The sequence below is a fragment of the Protopterus annectens genome, chromosome 2.part2, assembly GCF_019279795.1.
Source record: "Protopterus annectens isolate FY-2018-M chromosome 2.part2, PAN1.0, whole genome shotgun sequence".
Taxonomy (NCBI): domain Eukaryota; kingdom Metazoa; phylum Chordata; order Ceratodontiformes; family Protopteridae; genus Protopterus; species Protopterus annectens.
In genome coordinates this window covers 214302637-214319326 of record NC_056730.1, presented here as the reverse complement: position 1 = coordinate 214319326, position 16690 = coordinate 214302637, and the positions used below count along the sequence as shown (strand labels likewise).

Here is a 16690-nt window from a genome sequence, read left to right as displayed (position 1 = left end):
TGCTTACTAGTGTGTGGACATTTGTAATGTCATTTTCTGATCAACACTATGAATGTCAATATTTGGGCCATTCAGTGAAAATCAGTCGATCCATATAGATATATTATACTGAAATATGCCAGTGAGATGCTTCTCTGTTCCTCTGACCAAAAATGCTCATTTCTGAATAAAAATGGTTTTATCCAAATCCATTAACGCTAAATATCTCAGAACTTCTTTCCTTAGAAATGTTTATAGGCAGGGGAGGTTGCTATAGTCACTAAACTGCATTCTTCTTCTTCTTTCGGCTTTTCCCGGTTAGGGGTCCCCACAGCGGATCACCTGTCCGCTCATGATTGGCATTGGAGTTTTACGGTGTCGAGTTGCCAGCCTGGCACTCAACCTTCCACAGAAGGCACACACACTCACACACTCATACCTAGGGCCAATTTAGAGTGTCCAATCCACCTACAGCATGTCTTTGGGATATGGGAGGAAACCGGAGCACCCAGAGGAAACCCACGCAACCACAGTGAGGACATGCAGACTCCACACAGAAGGTACCCCAGCTGAGAATCGAACTGGAGAACCTCTTGCTGTGAGGCAACAACGCTAACTGCTGCACCACCATAGCCGCCCCATCAACTTGGAAATCTCAAAATTCCTGACAAAAGAAAACAATGTCTTATACTCATTTCAGCAAGAAAGAATTGGTTTAAAAAATATCACCCCTTTATTTGATTAAAATAATTGCCAGGCAATCTCTGAAGAATTGTCTCTAGTTCTACACAAATTAATAAAATGGGATATTGTATAATTGTGTCTTAACTGTGCTCAATGTGAGGCTAAACTGTCAAAAGAAAAATGAATTTATGTTTAAAAGCACATTATTGCCATTTAATTGAATTTGGAGTTCATAATTCCAGTGTCTGGTAGCCTATATAAATCACTTGTTTATCTTGGATGCGGTAAATCTTAAATTAAATTGTCTTGATAAATATTTATAAACTGATGAATAAAATGCAGAAATAACTCACATTATTATTACAAAGATTTATATTTGCTAAATGAAAATGCTTATATATCTCTAAATGCTATCTCTTTCTTTCCATTTAGTTTATTTTAACGACATTTACTATCTTGAATTTCTTGGGAATACTATGAATATCGTTGATGGAAGTGACCATCGTTCAACTAAGACAGAATGCTCTGGTAATCCTGTTTGTGAGTTTTTCACAGCCAAGACAGAAAAACATCAACAAAACTGCCGGTTTGTAAATTACATTCTCGAGTTCATTTTCAGAATGTGTGCAGTTTTATATTTGCTTTCACTCTCTTTTTTCTTTGCAAAATTAGGGAGAATCATGTGCGAATGTGGAAAACATGCAGAGCCAATATCTAATTCAGCCTTAGGGTTGTCGGATTCAACTGGATCCAAACTCATTCCTTTTCAGAAGCTTTGGATCCAGGCCTCTGACTCCTCTTCTATCCACAATACTATCTGTTCCTCAGATTATCCCAGATCTCATTTGCTGCTTGTTCCAGAAGGATGTGGTCTTCCCAGGATCTGATTTATGAGGTAGATTAGTGCCTTTATAGATTTAAAATTGGGCTTATTGTGAGATTGAGGTTATTGATACCTAGCTAATTTGTTCCTTAACAGCATCTGTCTTTTATCATATTCCTCCCTGTGTTTAAAAAAATGTTCCCCCTTTGTTCTTAACATCTTCTTAACATTTCCACCTTTTAATCTCACTGTAACTAGTTGGGGGTTCCTTATTGCACTGAGTTGGTGTTTGCCTTTTTGGCTTTCTGTTACCTTTTACAGTTGCATTGTTTTAGTTTCTAGTATTTCAGCAAGGCTGCCAGATTTAAGAGGTTCTCCGAATGTTGGCACAAAAATTCCACCATAGGACCCTCATTCCTTATGTGTTTATTGTCTGAGAGTGAAACATTTAGATTCTGAAGGAGAGGTGTGTGCCTGTTTTGGTCCCAGAGCTTCCCAAGGAAGTAGGGACTAATAAGTTCATAATGGCCTTCTTCCTGCTCAGCTTCAGCTTCAACTTTTTATGATGTCTCCTCTCCAGTTAAGAGGACTGAGAGACCAATGCTTTCAAAAGAAAAGGAAATGGAGAGAGACAAACTTAGAGACAGAGAATAGAGAAAGATTCTGAAGAAAGAGTAGAAAAAAACAGTAAATGAAATCCAGACCATATAGATCCCAATTGGTTCGGCACTGAAAATGCCTTGAAACTTGGATCCAGAAATATTTGGATCTGATCCCCTATGCCTCCTCCAAGTTTCTTACCAGACATGGTGAGTCCTAGACTTTATTCCTCTTTCCTACAGGAGATGCATTCATCTAGACCACCATTAGTGGCTTCATCTATAAGGTCCTTCTGTTCACAGAAGTGTCCCACTGAAGTTGACATTGACATGATGATGTTGAGGTACCTTTGGATGCAGATTCAACTGAGGGGCCTCCCAGTGCTGATCTTGTAGGGGGTCCAGGGTATGACCTTCTTTGCTCTTCCTTTGGTTTCTCCTATTCTAGTCTGACTTTTGGATTTGAAGCCCATGAGTCTGAGCATTCTTACCAGGCACAAGTCTTGGAGGAAACCGTCCTTTTGACTATGACAGTTTCCCCTACTCTCTTGAATCCAGTGTTTTTGGAGTGGAACACGTCTCTGAGATGAAGCCTTGGGGCCAAGGCTTGAGGGACTGGGTCAACTCCAAAGTTTTGGGATCCATCATTTCCCCTCAGTGTCTTGCCACTTGATAGCTCAGCACCATTGCCAGCCTTGGAACAAGGGTGAATCGGAGCTGAAGATGCCCTATGTATCCCTTTTTTGGATCAGAGGAGCACCTCATAAACTCAGATTTTGTCTTCTGCCTTCAAGGCATTTGAAAGGGTTCTCTCCAGACCACAAAAAGAGGCGTATCTGTCATTCTCAGCTCCATTCCAACCTCCTTTGGATCCTGTATCTGAGTCTGTACATCCTGGTCAATGGGGACAGTCAGCCTCCTTTACCCTGTGAGTGATCGCCATATGTCTTCCCATTGAGATTTTTAACCTTCCTCAGAAGCCCAAACAGAATGGGTTCCAAAGAAACAGAATTGTAAGAAAAAAAGATTTAGATTCAAACAGAATTGTAAAAAAAAAAAATTAGATTCCTCTCTGGAGTCAATGACTGTAGACACAGACTTTGATTTGGGGAAGGGTCCCCAGGATGCCCCTTAGATAACATCACCTTCTGTGACATTCATGAACTGATGAAACAGCAAAGAAGTTGGTCCTCTGATATGTCCATTCTGTAGGAGTCTGTGTTCCTTGACATTTATGGGGCTACCTTTTTTGCAATACCACCTGCTGCTGACATAATAGACCTAGTTTTGTAGCAGGCATGGAAGGGACTTGATGTGAAAGAACTGATACTAACCAGATGGGCTAAGATTTTGGTAACCCTAGGATGAGAATGCATTGGAGCAAGGGTCTCCCAGTAGGTGCTAGTGTGGTTGTGGTGGCCATAAGAAAGGAGCTCTCCAAAGAGAGCACATCTTTCCATCCCCCTAATACAGAATCCAGGTCAATGGACAGATTTGAAAAATGGGTATACACTTCAGCAATTTTTGTACTTAAAGCTCTAAACTACCTTGCCCATATGACACATTTTCAGAAGGACTTGATGATGGAGCTAGTCAGTTCCCTCTCAAGTCATTTACCTTCTGACATCCATAAGTCAGTGGAGTCCCAGTTATACACCCAATAATCTATGCCGAATATATCCATGTGTCTGCTTTCCAACACAGCTGATTGTATGGCTAGGGCAACAGGCACTGGTTGCTATCTACCAACATGCCTAGATGCCCAAAAAGCAATCAGGAATGCAATACCCTGTCTATGATCGTAATCTGTTTTTCCACCCCTCAAATTACCTTTTCCAATAATAAAAAAAGGTGAGAAAAAGCTATGGTTTCACAAATGCTAGAGGTTTAGCCAAGAAACTCTTTTGTACAGACCTCCCCTGGGGCAGAGGGGGGAATAATTTTAATGGACTTCATCCCAATGACAAACTGCAAAATCAGGGGTTTTGTGTTCATTTACAGAGAAAACCTATCAGCACTCCTGAAGGCTTACCAGGTGGCCACCCTCTGGAGGCAGTCAGAGGGAGCTTATTCCTGCACCTTCAAGCCTGGCTGACCATCACACAATACTCTTAGTTGCAGAGGTTAATCAAAAGTCTACACAATTCCCTTTATTTCCCATCAGCAAAAAGGAGGAAGATTCCTGACATTCTACCCAGTCAGATGGAATTTGCTACAGTAGAAGTAAAAAAAGCTGCTAGAAAAAGAGTTATCCAGCACCCCCCCCCCCCCCACCAGACAAGATCCAGCGTTTATTCCAGGTTCTTTTTACTTCAAAGAAAACAGAGAGACCTAAGACACCTCAGTCAGTTCATCAAACAGAGACAATTTTGGATGGTCACAGTTCAGTCCATTCTACCGCTAATGAAGAAGGACAACTGAATGTGCTTAATAGAGCTACAGGATGGCTGTTCACCAAACATATGGCAGTGGTAGCAGTGTATCTCAGATTGCAGAGGTTCCAAGTGTTCCTTACTTAGATGATTGGCTCCTCACTGTAGGAAATACTGGCTCAGCACTGAAACTTTTGCTCTGTCTCACACCACAGTTGGGAATTACAGTCAGTCATGCAAAGAATCAGCTAATACCAATGCAGCTAACAGAGTTCATAAGATACCACCTGGATACGTGTTGCCAGATATTCAACCCCCCAAAGTCTATAATAGTGTCACTGTATCAAGTAACTTCAGAGGTTCTTTACCACCCTTTTCCCCCAGCAAGATTCATTCTCTAACTATTGGTCATAATGGCTGCATTGATCACACTGGTCCCTCTAGCAAGATACTACATGAAATTCCTGCAGTGGACCCCTTCTGTTCAATAGTGCTTGATGACTCATCCTCTACATCCTTCAGTTTGTCTTACACAAATATGCAGGAAGCACATCAGTTGGTGGCTGACTTCCCCCAAATTCTCAAAAGGTCAACCATTTTTTCCCACTACCTCCAATAGCTATGGTAACCACGGATGCTCCCCTTTGGGAGAGGGGTGCATTTTGAAAGGGATATGGTTTAAGGATCTCAGTCAATGACAGAGGCCCATCTTCACATCAATGTCTTGGAGATCAGGGCAGTCCTCCTAGTGTTCCAAACACTTCAGAACTCCCTCCCCAAAGGTGTGATTGCTATCCAGACATGCGGCAAGGCAGTGGTCTGGTATATCAACAGGCAGGGAAGAATGCAATCCTATCTATTTTGTGAGAATGCCATTGATAGTCGGCAGCAAGCAAAGTCTTCCCTCCACTTTCTGATTGTAATGCACATTCTTGGGACTTCTAATGTTCTTTCAGACAAACTTAGCAGATCTATCCTTCTGCCTCATGAATGGTCTCAATCAGACAGAGGCAATGCAGATTGAGGGGCTAGCATTGCTTAGATCTTTTTGTTTCACACCCAAACAACAAGTGAAGCAGTTACTTTATATTAACCTCTCCAAAGGGTCAAGCACGGAGGGATGCTCTAGTCTACAATTGTTCCTTTCCTTCCCTTCTTCTCATAATAAACTTTCTTCAGAAAGCCAAGAAGTACAAAGCCAGAGTTATATTCATTGCTGCCTTTTGGCCCCAGCAAATTTGATTTCTCTTCTTCCAGCCTCATCTGGTACATTCACCCGAGGTGTTGGAACTTCATCTACATCTTCTGAGTCATCCATCTGGACAGCCTCTCTGGGAACTGAAAACCTTAAGACTAACTGCATGGTTCCTCTAATTCTAATGGTGACTAGAGATGCCAGGCTTTCTGCTCCAGAAATTCACATTTTGTCTTCTTCTCAAAAACTAAATACTAGGAAAGTTTATCTCCAACAAATGGCAAAGGCTTCCTCCAGAGGATTTGATCCTTTTTCGGAAAACATTCCATCCATTCTGGACTTCCTGGCAGACCTTTTTCAGAAGGGATCCAGCTTTATAACCATCAGAATATAATTAGCGGCCACCTTTTAAGGCCTCGAATTAAAGACCCAGTCCCCCTTCGGGACATTACCATTATGCTTCAGGCTTTAACACAAGCTCCATTTGAATCTGCTGCTACTGTAGGCTTAACATACCTCTGTTGTAAAATTCTCTTTTTACTTTTTGTAGCTGTCATGTCTGCAATGATGATCTCAGAGTTGCAGACCTTATCCTGGGGGCCTTCATATCTGTTTTCTTTATCAGGATAGAGTACCATTCAGAATGAACCCTAACTTTCTATCAAAGGTGGCCACTGACACAAACTTTAATCAGACTATCAATCTGCCTGTGTTCTTTTCAAAGTACTCTAACAAAGGAGAGTATATCCCACATTTCTAGATGTTTGTCATCAACTCATGTTTTATTTACACAGAACTAGGGACATCAGGAAATCTGACTGGGTCTTCATTGCTCTCACAAAAACTTAGGTCAGGAAGTTTCAAAAGTAATTTTATCCAGGTGACTTTCCAGCTGTTTATACATTGTGTACAAAAAGTTGGGATTATCTTTGCATATCAGACCAAAGGCGCATTCTACCAGAGTACTGGTTACATCTACTACCTTCAAAAATAGGGTTCCAGTTGATGAGATTTGTGCTGTAGTTACTTGGTCTACTGTTCATTCCTTTGTGCCATACTAATCCAGATTTTATCTTTACTTAATACCAGCTGAGTGTCTTGGTAGCTTGGCAATCTGTCCCTAATGTTCATTTGTACAAAACAGACAATATTAGATATGAAGGTCACACACTTACCATAATGCTAAGTCCAGGTTGTCTTGTTTTCATCCAGTTCAGCATCCCTCCTTCTATCCCACAACCTAAATAATCAGATTTTACTCTTATCTCTGATGGTTGGACCTCACCAGGGTCTCTGTCCTTAGAAAGCCTGGGTGTTGTTGTTCCTCTTAGTCTTGTCAGTGCTGGGCTTGTATCTTGAGTTACAGGAAACACCTTATGTGTATAAGTAGGCAAACCTGATCTGAGGTACTTTGAGAAACAGAAGGGTATTGTCTGTAGGGGAGGAGTCAGAACCCTGGACTCAAAGCTTCTGAAATGCATTGAGGTCAGATCTGGTTGCATCTAATAACCCAAAGGATGAAATGGATGAAAACAAAACAACACAGATCTATAATTTTGGTAAGTGCATAATTTCTGGATATCTGGTACTATTTTTAGCAAAATCCGGAATCAGATGCACTTGAACTTTTTTAATCTACATGGGAAATGTGTATAAGGTTGCAGTTACAAGGCAGGGGTTTCCAGACTTGGACAATGCAAGCACAATTTCGGGATTGCAGAAAGCCTGTTTAAATTCATCACCATCTAAAATCATTTTCATAAGGTACTGCCAGTGCCACATAATTTCTCCCATGTTAGATCTTCCTTTAATGGTTACTGCCAAGATGAGTTCCCAAATCTACTACACTATTGCTCCTATCAAATTACTGAGGGACTTGCTCTCTTCAGTGTCAGAAATGGTACATTACCTTAAACCAGCATTCAGCAGAATGACCTTTATTAAACAAGCTGCACCTGACATATTGTTTGTTTGCCTTTATCAGTCTCAAATGCTTCTTGCTATCACTGTAAATTATGTTTATTATATTGATTTTTTAGTACACCTTGCAAATGCAAAATAAATTATAGCACATAGGTTTTCCATCTTCTGCAACAGGAGACCACTGTGAGGACCCAAATAGCCACATTTTAACCAATGCATAAAGCATAAGAGTTCAGTTCACAACATATAACATGCCTATTCAGTGTGGGTGAGGGTGAGTAGTAGGTCCAGTACCAGCTGTATGTTTTTTTCTCATATTTAGTACCTCCCTCCTTTACTTGACATAACATACAATAACATACAATAAGCATATGAAAAAAACTCACCTCTTGCCACGTATTAAGACAATGTCCCTCAAATGATCAACAAGGTCATTGGCAACCTACAGACAGTGGACTTATCCCAATTTGGCTTTATTAAGGGAAAGTCTTACCTACTCATCCTGGTAGACTTTTTTGAGAGGGTAATCAAGGCTACAAGTGAGTGAAAAATGGTGCTTCCCACCTACCTTGACCTGGTCAAGTCATTTGATACAATATCCCACTTGGGTATTGTTGACAAACTCTCAAAACTAGGCATATATCCCTGCATAGCTCACTGGATTGCTGGCTGGCTCACAGATAGGACCTCAGAAGACAGGACCAGTAAGACCGCCTCTGCCAAGAGACCAGTCACAAATAGAGTACCCCAGCGAATTGTGTTGGGGCTGTTCCTGTTTGGCCTCTACTTCTCAGAAGTCAAGACTAATGTCAAAGGTCTTTGTCTCACAAAGTTCGCAGATGACTGTAAATTAGGAGCTGTCATAGATTCCCCCCACAACAACAACAACATCCTATAAGAGGGCCCAACACAAACAAATGAATGGCGCCAAAGCCACAGATTAAAACTCAGTGTTAAGAAATGCATTATAATTCCCTTTTGGGAATTGTCTACCCAGGCTAATTACTCCATCAACAAAACACCCCTAAGAGTTGACCTGATAGTTAGGGATCTGGGAACACATGTAGACAGTATTCTTGCCTTCGACCAATACATAGCCAATACAGTAAGAATATGTCACACAACTCATAAGCAAGGGTACGGCATCCAGGTCCAAGGAAGTTATACTACAGCACTATTCAGCCATTATAAGACCCATCACTGAGTACAGTGCCTCTTTGGGCATGTACCTAACTAGGTACTTGCAACAGTCAGAACACCCTCAAAGGTTCCTCACCTTGAGAATCCAGGGTATGAATATGCTAGCTTACAAAGCTCTATCTCTGTACTGAGCCTCTTGCAGGTTACTGTCAGGTGATCTATGTCTGGCATATAAGGCATCCTGGGATCCAGCTCTGATGGATCTCTTGCACATCCACAAAACATACAACACCAGTAACACTAGATCCAAAGACCTGAACTTTGCCTGTAACAAAACTAGAACATGCTGGAGAGACTGATATGTATCTCCTAAAATCCCCACTCTACGTAATAAGCTCCCTATCTATGTGAAGCAAAGTTCATCCCTGACCCTACTCAAAAAAAAAACCTGGATCATTGGATGAAAAATCATGAAGTCACTCCTGGTCTGCCCCCATGTCTCTGATGGACAGAAGTCAACATTAATTAAATTAATCCCCAACTAATATTCCCTGACTCAAAATCCATGACTATCTCCATATTAACATACCCCACCATAGTGGTGTTCAAAGAACTAGGGGGCAAAACTATGTTGGGTTGCATGGCTAGGTGTTTAAAGACTGTGGTGGTCATTAGCCTAATATACATCTATAAACCTATGAACCAGGAGTTCAGCCAAGATGATGGCTTAAGTACACCATATTTTAGCTATCTTGTACTGTTAGAAGTTTTTGATATGATTTTAATATAAAATTTGATATAGTCAGTACTAGAAGTATAAATGTGTGTATTTTATCTGAGGATCAAATTATATTATTCAAAAATGAATAATTCAAAAAATATCTGTCAGAATACATATCAACAGATAACTTGAAAAATGTCAGTTTTCAAACATCTGGGCAAGAGGCCATCTGTACAAGAAGGCTTTTCCAAAAGATATTGTCATCCATACAAGAGTTAAACTTAAAAGTAGACAATACGGATAAAAATGTGAATTAATTACAAAACACTGGCAAAACAGTGTGAACTTCTAAATACTATGATCATACAAAAAATGTTTGTATAGGTAGTAGATAAACAAGTTTAAATCTCATTGAGGAAAGACTAAGTGAGCAAGAAGAACACTTTGAATTTTTGATAAAACAAAATAACTGGCTATTGGATAATGTGGATGACTAGAAAACAGGGAAAGAAGAAATAATGTTAGAATTTATGGTGTGCCTGAAAAAATGGCGTGAGAAACATGGTTATTTCCCTCACCAGCTGGATTCCAAAAATCATTAAACATTCAGGAGGTCTTGTCATATGGTATAAAGAGAGCCCATAGATCTCTTACAACATCCAGTTAATGAAGAAGCATTTTTCAGGTCTGTAATTGTGAAATTCATCTCATGTCTGGACAAATGCTTGTTATTTTAACTACTTTGGCAAATTCCCATCTGAAAATGATAGTTCTGTCATCCGATTTGATAATGACTATTCATTCATGGAAAGTAATAGGATACTCACTCTATTGCAGAGGCAATGGATAACAATAAGCTTGTCTCTTGTCTCTTCCTCGACCTCAAAGGTTTTCGATACTGTTTCTCATCCTTTACTACTATCCAAACTCTTAAATCTACACCTATCCACATCCGCCCTAGCATGGTTCACCAACTACCAAACCGGAAGGCAACAATCCATCAGATGGCTCTCATCCATCTCCCCCTTCCTTCCTACCCACACCAGTGTACCCCAAGGCTCCATCTTAGGTCCCCTTCTATTTAATATATTCACCAATGACCTGTCTACCTCCTGCAAAGAGTCTCCTCTTACATAATATGCTGATGACTCCACACTTATATCTATTTCCAACAACATCTCCAAGTGCCATACCTTAACCCAACAAGCCTTCCTTTCCACTGAACAATGGCTATCTGGCAACCAATTGATTCTAAACCCCCAAAAAGACTAAGCTCCTGCTCTTCCTTTCCTGATCTCTTGCTCAAAATGAATCATAATTTTTCATCAAATCCTCGAACAACACAACTATTCAACCTGATACCCATACAAAACTACTTGGGGTCATAGTAGATGACAAACTTCAATTCAACCTCCGCTTACTCCAATGCATAAAGAAAATACATCAAAAACTAGGTCTGCTTTATCAAAACAAAAAATGTCTCACCCCAGAGGCTAGACTGACACTTGAACAGGCACTAATCCTCCCCTCTCTCCTTTACACTGCCTCTATTTTCACCAACATACAAGTCACCACCCTGAATAAACTCCAACAAATCTATCACAAAATAACTAGATTCATCACCAACTCACCATACAACACACACCATTGTATTGCATTAAACTCTCTCCAATGGCTAGAACTCCCCCAACAACTGCTTCTATCTCAATTTCAAATTCTACACTCTATTCTCTACAAGCCCTCTTTATGTCCATCTCTCTCACCCTTAGTCTCCACATATATCCCAGACCCTCCGTACATCGAACCAACAGCTACTAGACATATATCAACCAAACAAATCTATTGGGAAAATACTCTATAAACATACTGTCACCAAGCCTGGAACAAACTCCCCCTTAACCTATGGTCCATAACCCACTACACCCAGTTTAAAAATGAACTAAAATCTTTTCTACTTAACTGCAAGACTTGCTCCTGTCATAATCCCACCTAGTCTCCCTCTCCTGTCTCACACGTTTCTACACACCATTCTCAAAAAAAAAAAAAAATTTTGATGATAGAACTTCATGTATGTATTTTGCATATTAACAGCTTTGTAATTGTTATTATCTGTACTCAACTTTGTTATTGTTTAGTCAACTTTGTTATTTTTACTCAACTTTGTTATTTTTAACAGCTTTGTAAATCATTCAGCTATGTTAGTACTATACTTCCACATGCGATCAATGTACTATTATGCAATTTTCTGGAACTTTTCTCCGCGAGTCTCCACTGAAAATGGGTCAAAAGCACAGCTGGACTAACCCGGTTAACAAATGGCAATAAATAAATAAATAAAGTAAGGCATTTACCCCTTGTGATATCCCTAAAATGTGGTATTAAGTGCCAGATTTTATTTCCAGCAAGACTAGAAATCTTTCTTTCAGAAAGAATAAGTGCATTTGACTATTTAAAGGATGCACTTTCCTTTCTTAACTCTGATATGTTCAGCAGTATTCAAGAAGAAATGGATTGGACCCATACGATCCTGAAGAGACAGACACTTGGAGAGACATCTTCTTATCATAACAAAAAAAGACTCATGAAAATAGAAAATTAATGCAATAGACATATGTGTTTGTCTAAACAAGACTATATCTTCCTGGACCTCAGTGTGACATTATTATAAATTTTCTTTGAGCATTTAAAATACACGTCTTGAGAATAAATAATATTCCTTTGGTCACATATCGTTTGGTAAGCTCTTTTCTAGGTGAGCCTTCTTCCTTGTTTTAATATATTTTGTTTATTCTGCAAGTACATACAACTTAATTTAATGAATAAAATATATTTAATTAACACCCTTAGCATATTCTGTTCTGTAGAAATATATTCTCTCCAAGTATTTTATATTTCTTGTTTCAAAACATGGTATTACTGTTACTGTACTGCTGCTTTAAGTGATTTGCTTGTTTAATGTGCAAATCAGTTAATTCATATTTTCAGTGTGTTGGTGGTTTTCTGTTAATATGAATCTTTTTCTCTTTCTAAGTTCAAGAACTTCATTTGTTTAACCAATAAAAAATATCAGTTTAGCATGTTTTAATAGCTTGAGATAAAACAGCTGTGGAATCACTCTCTGACTTTTCACTGCACAGTAGCAGGGGCTTCTGGGGGACAGCTTCTTGTTCTGTATATAGTAGAGGAGGGAAAAATACACAGTGAATATACTTGCCTTATAATTCTTTTAAGTGATTGTTTATCTACTTTTATAAAATATATCTAGAATTACTTTTATACTGGCAAGTAGTGTTGCCACCTTTCTCTATGGTGAATATAGTGAGAAACCACACCCTTTGTAACACCCACAGCACTACCTCTCCACCCACTTCCCCACCCACTTTTCTGCCCATATTATGACATCGAGTATGTCAGTACAAGGTGGAACACCTTATTTTTTCTTTTTCCCATTTTTTATGTCATCTCATACTTCCATGCATTGCAGTAACAATTCTTTTCATAAAAAATTAAGCTGAGGCTATATATTTACAAATTCTGGCATTTTGTTTGTTTAGATAAAGATAATGCCACAGTGTGTACAGTGCTTTCTGGATTACTGGGCTATCATTATGATTTGTAGATAGTCCAGAAAAATACCAGATATGTGGTGATGCCACTGGTAAGATAAGCTCATCACCTGAAGAGTAAACAGAGCACTGTGCGAGGTGTCAGAAAGCTATGCAAACTGATACTGCATGATTTATGTTTAAAGGCTGACTCCTATGTAGCATTATATGTCTACACATGATTATTATAGCAATAACCCACACCTGGGTGTGGGTAATGCTGGATTTACCCACGGTTGGTGTGGTTTGGTCATGAGGGCGAAGCCCGAGTGGTCAAACAAAGCCAACCGTGGGTAAATCCAGCATTACCCACACCCAGAAGTGGGTTATTGCTATTATACAATGACATTATTTAAGAAAAAAAATAATTACTTTTCTTAAATAATGGCATTATATATTGCCTCCTTGTTGCCCTTCCGCAGCTGTCTGGTATTCTGCGGCAGTTCTGATGTACTGCGCATGCATATGCCTACGCAGTACATCAGAGTTGTGGGCAAAAGCAATGGAGAAAGCAAGATCGCCATTGCTTTTTACTGTTTCGCTATGTTAAATGGGTTTAACATAGTGAGACAGCTTTAAAAAAAGCAACAGAGAATCTTCGTTGCTTATTTTAAAGCTGTCTCGCTATGTTAAACCCATTTAACATAGCGAGACAGTTTTGAAAAAGCAACGGAGAAAGCAAGATCTCCTTTGCTTTTTACAAACTGTTTTGCTATGTTAAATGGGTTTAACATAGCAAGACAGCTTTAAAATAAGCAATGGAGATCTCTGTTGTTTTTTTTAAACCTGTCTCGCTATGTTAAACTCCTTTAACATAGTGAGACAGTCTTTTAAAAAAGACTTATACTAATGGAAAAAGTCCGGGTCACCGGACCTTTTCCATTAGTATAAGTCGATTAACAACATGCACGCTGATCAATCAATGTGCACGTTTTGGAATATTAATGTGGGGTCATGGTATAATCACCTTTTTCTCCCTCTTTCCCAAGGTTCGATTTTACAAAGCTTATTAGACATAATTGCACGCCTATATATCTATATCTATATATCTATCTGTAATTTTATATATATATATATATATATATATATATATATATATATATATATATATATATATATCATTCTATCTTGCCCGACTCATAATGTGAATGGTGGTGAGAGTCTGAATTCATCAGGCCTTAGAATATGTATAGAATTACTTATATACTGGTAACATATGAAGCTTTGACAGGAGTGAACGATCTAATAGTTCATGGGTACCATTTTCTCTTTTCAAAGATGAGAATCAAACCCTGCACAGGTGACTGTGACGTAAATATCTTAACCATTATACTAAGCCCCCAATCCTGTATTCTGTTTTAACTTAATAAATCATGGTTTAAACAAGCAATACTGACTTGAATCATGTTTTCTCAAAGTGATCTTTGACACGGATGTTACATAGGAAGTTAACGAAACAGTCTATTTTAGCAATTAATGTAAAAATTAAAACAAATGAGCTAAAACACAGTCAGGGTAACTTCTGTAATAACAGGTTTAGCACTTTCACAAGTTTACTACTTGCTTCTTCAGACGAAACAATTACAAACCAATATACATGCTTTATATGTTCCAAATATCGTTAAAAGCAATATGAATTAGCTGAGCTCAGACATTACTTCATAATTACATTGTAGCCATTTGTGGTACTTCTTAAAGGGATACAAACTCCCATGGGTTAGGTGAGTAAACCATTAAATTACAATACAATAAATAAATCATGACCTGTAAAATCATCCACTGTACACGTTATATATGAGAAAGTTTTTTAAGAAAAAAATCTTTTGTAACACTCTTAAAAATATTTACATAAAAACATGATAAGTAATCTTTTAAAATCATTTCCTCATAGTGATGTAAACCTAGGCTATCTTAACCTAACCTCATATTTAGAATCCTATATAAATGCACGTCAATGTGATGTTAGATCTGTGCGTGCATTTAGACATCCAATTTCTAACACAGACACTTATGTATCTATCTGCAATATTGTCATTTTCATTGTATTTTAGCTCAGAATGTCTATGGTATCCCCTATGACATATCGTAAGTCTTAATAGTATGTTTTTCTACATCTCTGCAGAAAATAAATACCTCATCTTCATCTTACTTGTATATTTAAAATCTTATACAAATATATATGACAAAAAAGCTATATCGACATTTTAACTTTGGAAACTAAAAATGTTCCAAGTGAAAATGTTGTTTTATGATCTCTAAAATCCTATACAGGTATATATAATAAAAGAGTTATATCTATGTTTCAACTTCAGAAACTGAAAATATTCCAGGTGAAAACATTTTATAGTCTCTAAAATAAACTCACACGTAAATGTTTGTAAGAATACCATCTTCACTATATTACTAATTAAAATTTCTGTAGTGTCTCTTGTGACATAACATTACATAACATAGTCCCATGTTTCACTGGATCTCCACATAAGGCATTAAGTCTAACTTCATTCCACTTATATTCATACTTATATGATGATATGTGTCAAAAATAGTTAAGTAAAATTAACAAAAACAAAACATATACACCAAAATTTCTTTTACTTCATTAAAGCCTTCTTATTGCAGACCTAGAAAGGAAAGCTATCATATCTTGTGGGTAAAACAGAGAAAATATACTTTATTACTAAAGAAGAACTGATATTCAGATATATTATATTAAAACATTGAATACTAAGATGTTATAAAAATACATAAATGAGATGAAAAATATATATAAAAGGATCAATAACATACTACCATTTATTTATAAATTGATGCTACTAACTACTAACTAATAAAAAGCATTGCTATATTTAGTATTTCTTATTTCATTTTTATAAAGTAACAATAAAATATTAGATACATAAATCAAATTTAAAAAATGTGCAATGATTATTTAAATAGATGTTGTTCTTTTAAACACAGCTTTAATGGGACACTACCATTTAGACCTTTGTTAGTATTTGCCTGGAGACTAATTATCCATTTAGTTTCATGTAACTCTGTGATATTCCTGATATCCCCTAAGTGTGGAGTTACATGGATGGCTTCTATTGCAATAAACTTAAACGAGTGCTGTGAAGAACTATTTAGAATATGTTTTGCTAAAGTATTGGTTTGTGATTTAATTCTTATACTGCGAGGATGCTCTCCAATCCTATCTTTCAAATATCTGTTAGTTTTACCCACATAAAATGATTCACAAATAATGCATTGTGTCAAATCAATTGTATTAATGCTATTACAATCAGCTTTATATTTCTTTCGCATTACAGGATGTATAAAAAATCCTGTAGTATTTAAATAATTGCAATAATTACAATCCCCACATTGCTGCATTGTTCTTTCTGTGTTTTGTTCACCAAATGTTAGTTCATTATTATTCCCACCTCTCCCAAAACTGGAAATGTAATTGTATTCTTCCTACCTAAATTCCACTAATGTCAACTAGACATGATGTCCTTCAAGTACCTCTACTTCCTTTTCTGTTCCACAGCTGCCCACCCACAGCTTCTATCATATAATGAATTTTCTCCCCTGTATACACTCTATGTATATGGTGTATATATGTCCCCATCCCTACTCTCTGTAAATGGCTCTACAGGCAAATGAATCT

At 37.8% G+C, this 16690-nt stretch overlaps 1 protein-coding gene across 1 annotated transcript in view; it reads left to right on the top strand.

Annotated features, from left to right (window-relative positions):
* The window catches only part of LOC122795599 (plasma kallikrein-like), a 675844-nt gene that overhangs the window by 427302 nt on the left and 231852 nt on the right, over positions 1-16690 (top strand). The window contains exon 6 of the mRNA XM_044063862.1: positions 1096-1249. Within this exon, the coding sequence (XP_043919797.1) occupies positions 1096-1249 (154 nt within the window). The remainder of the gene's footprint in view (positions 1-1095; positions 1250-16690) is intronic.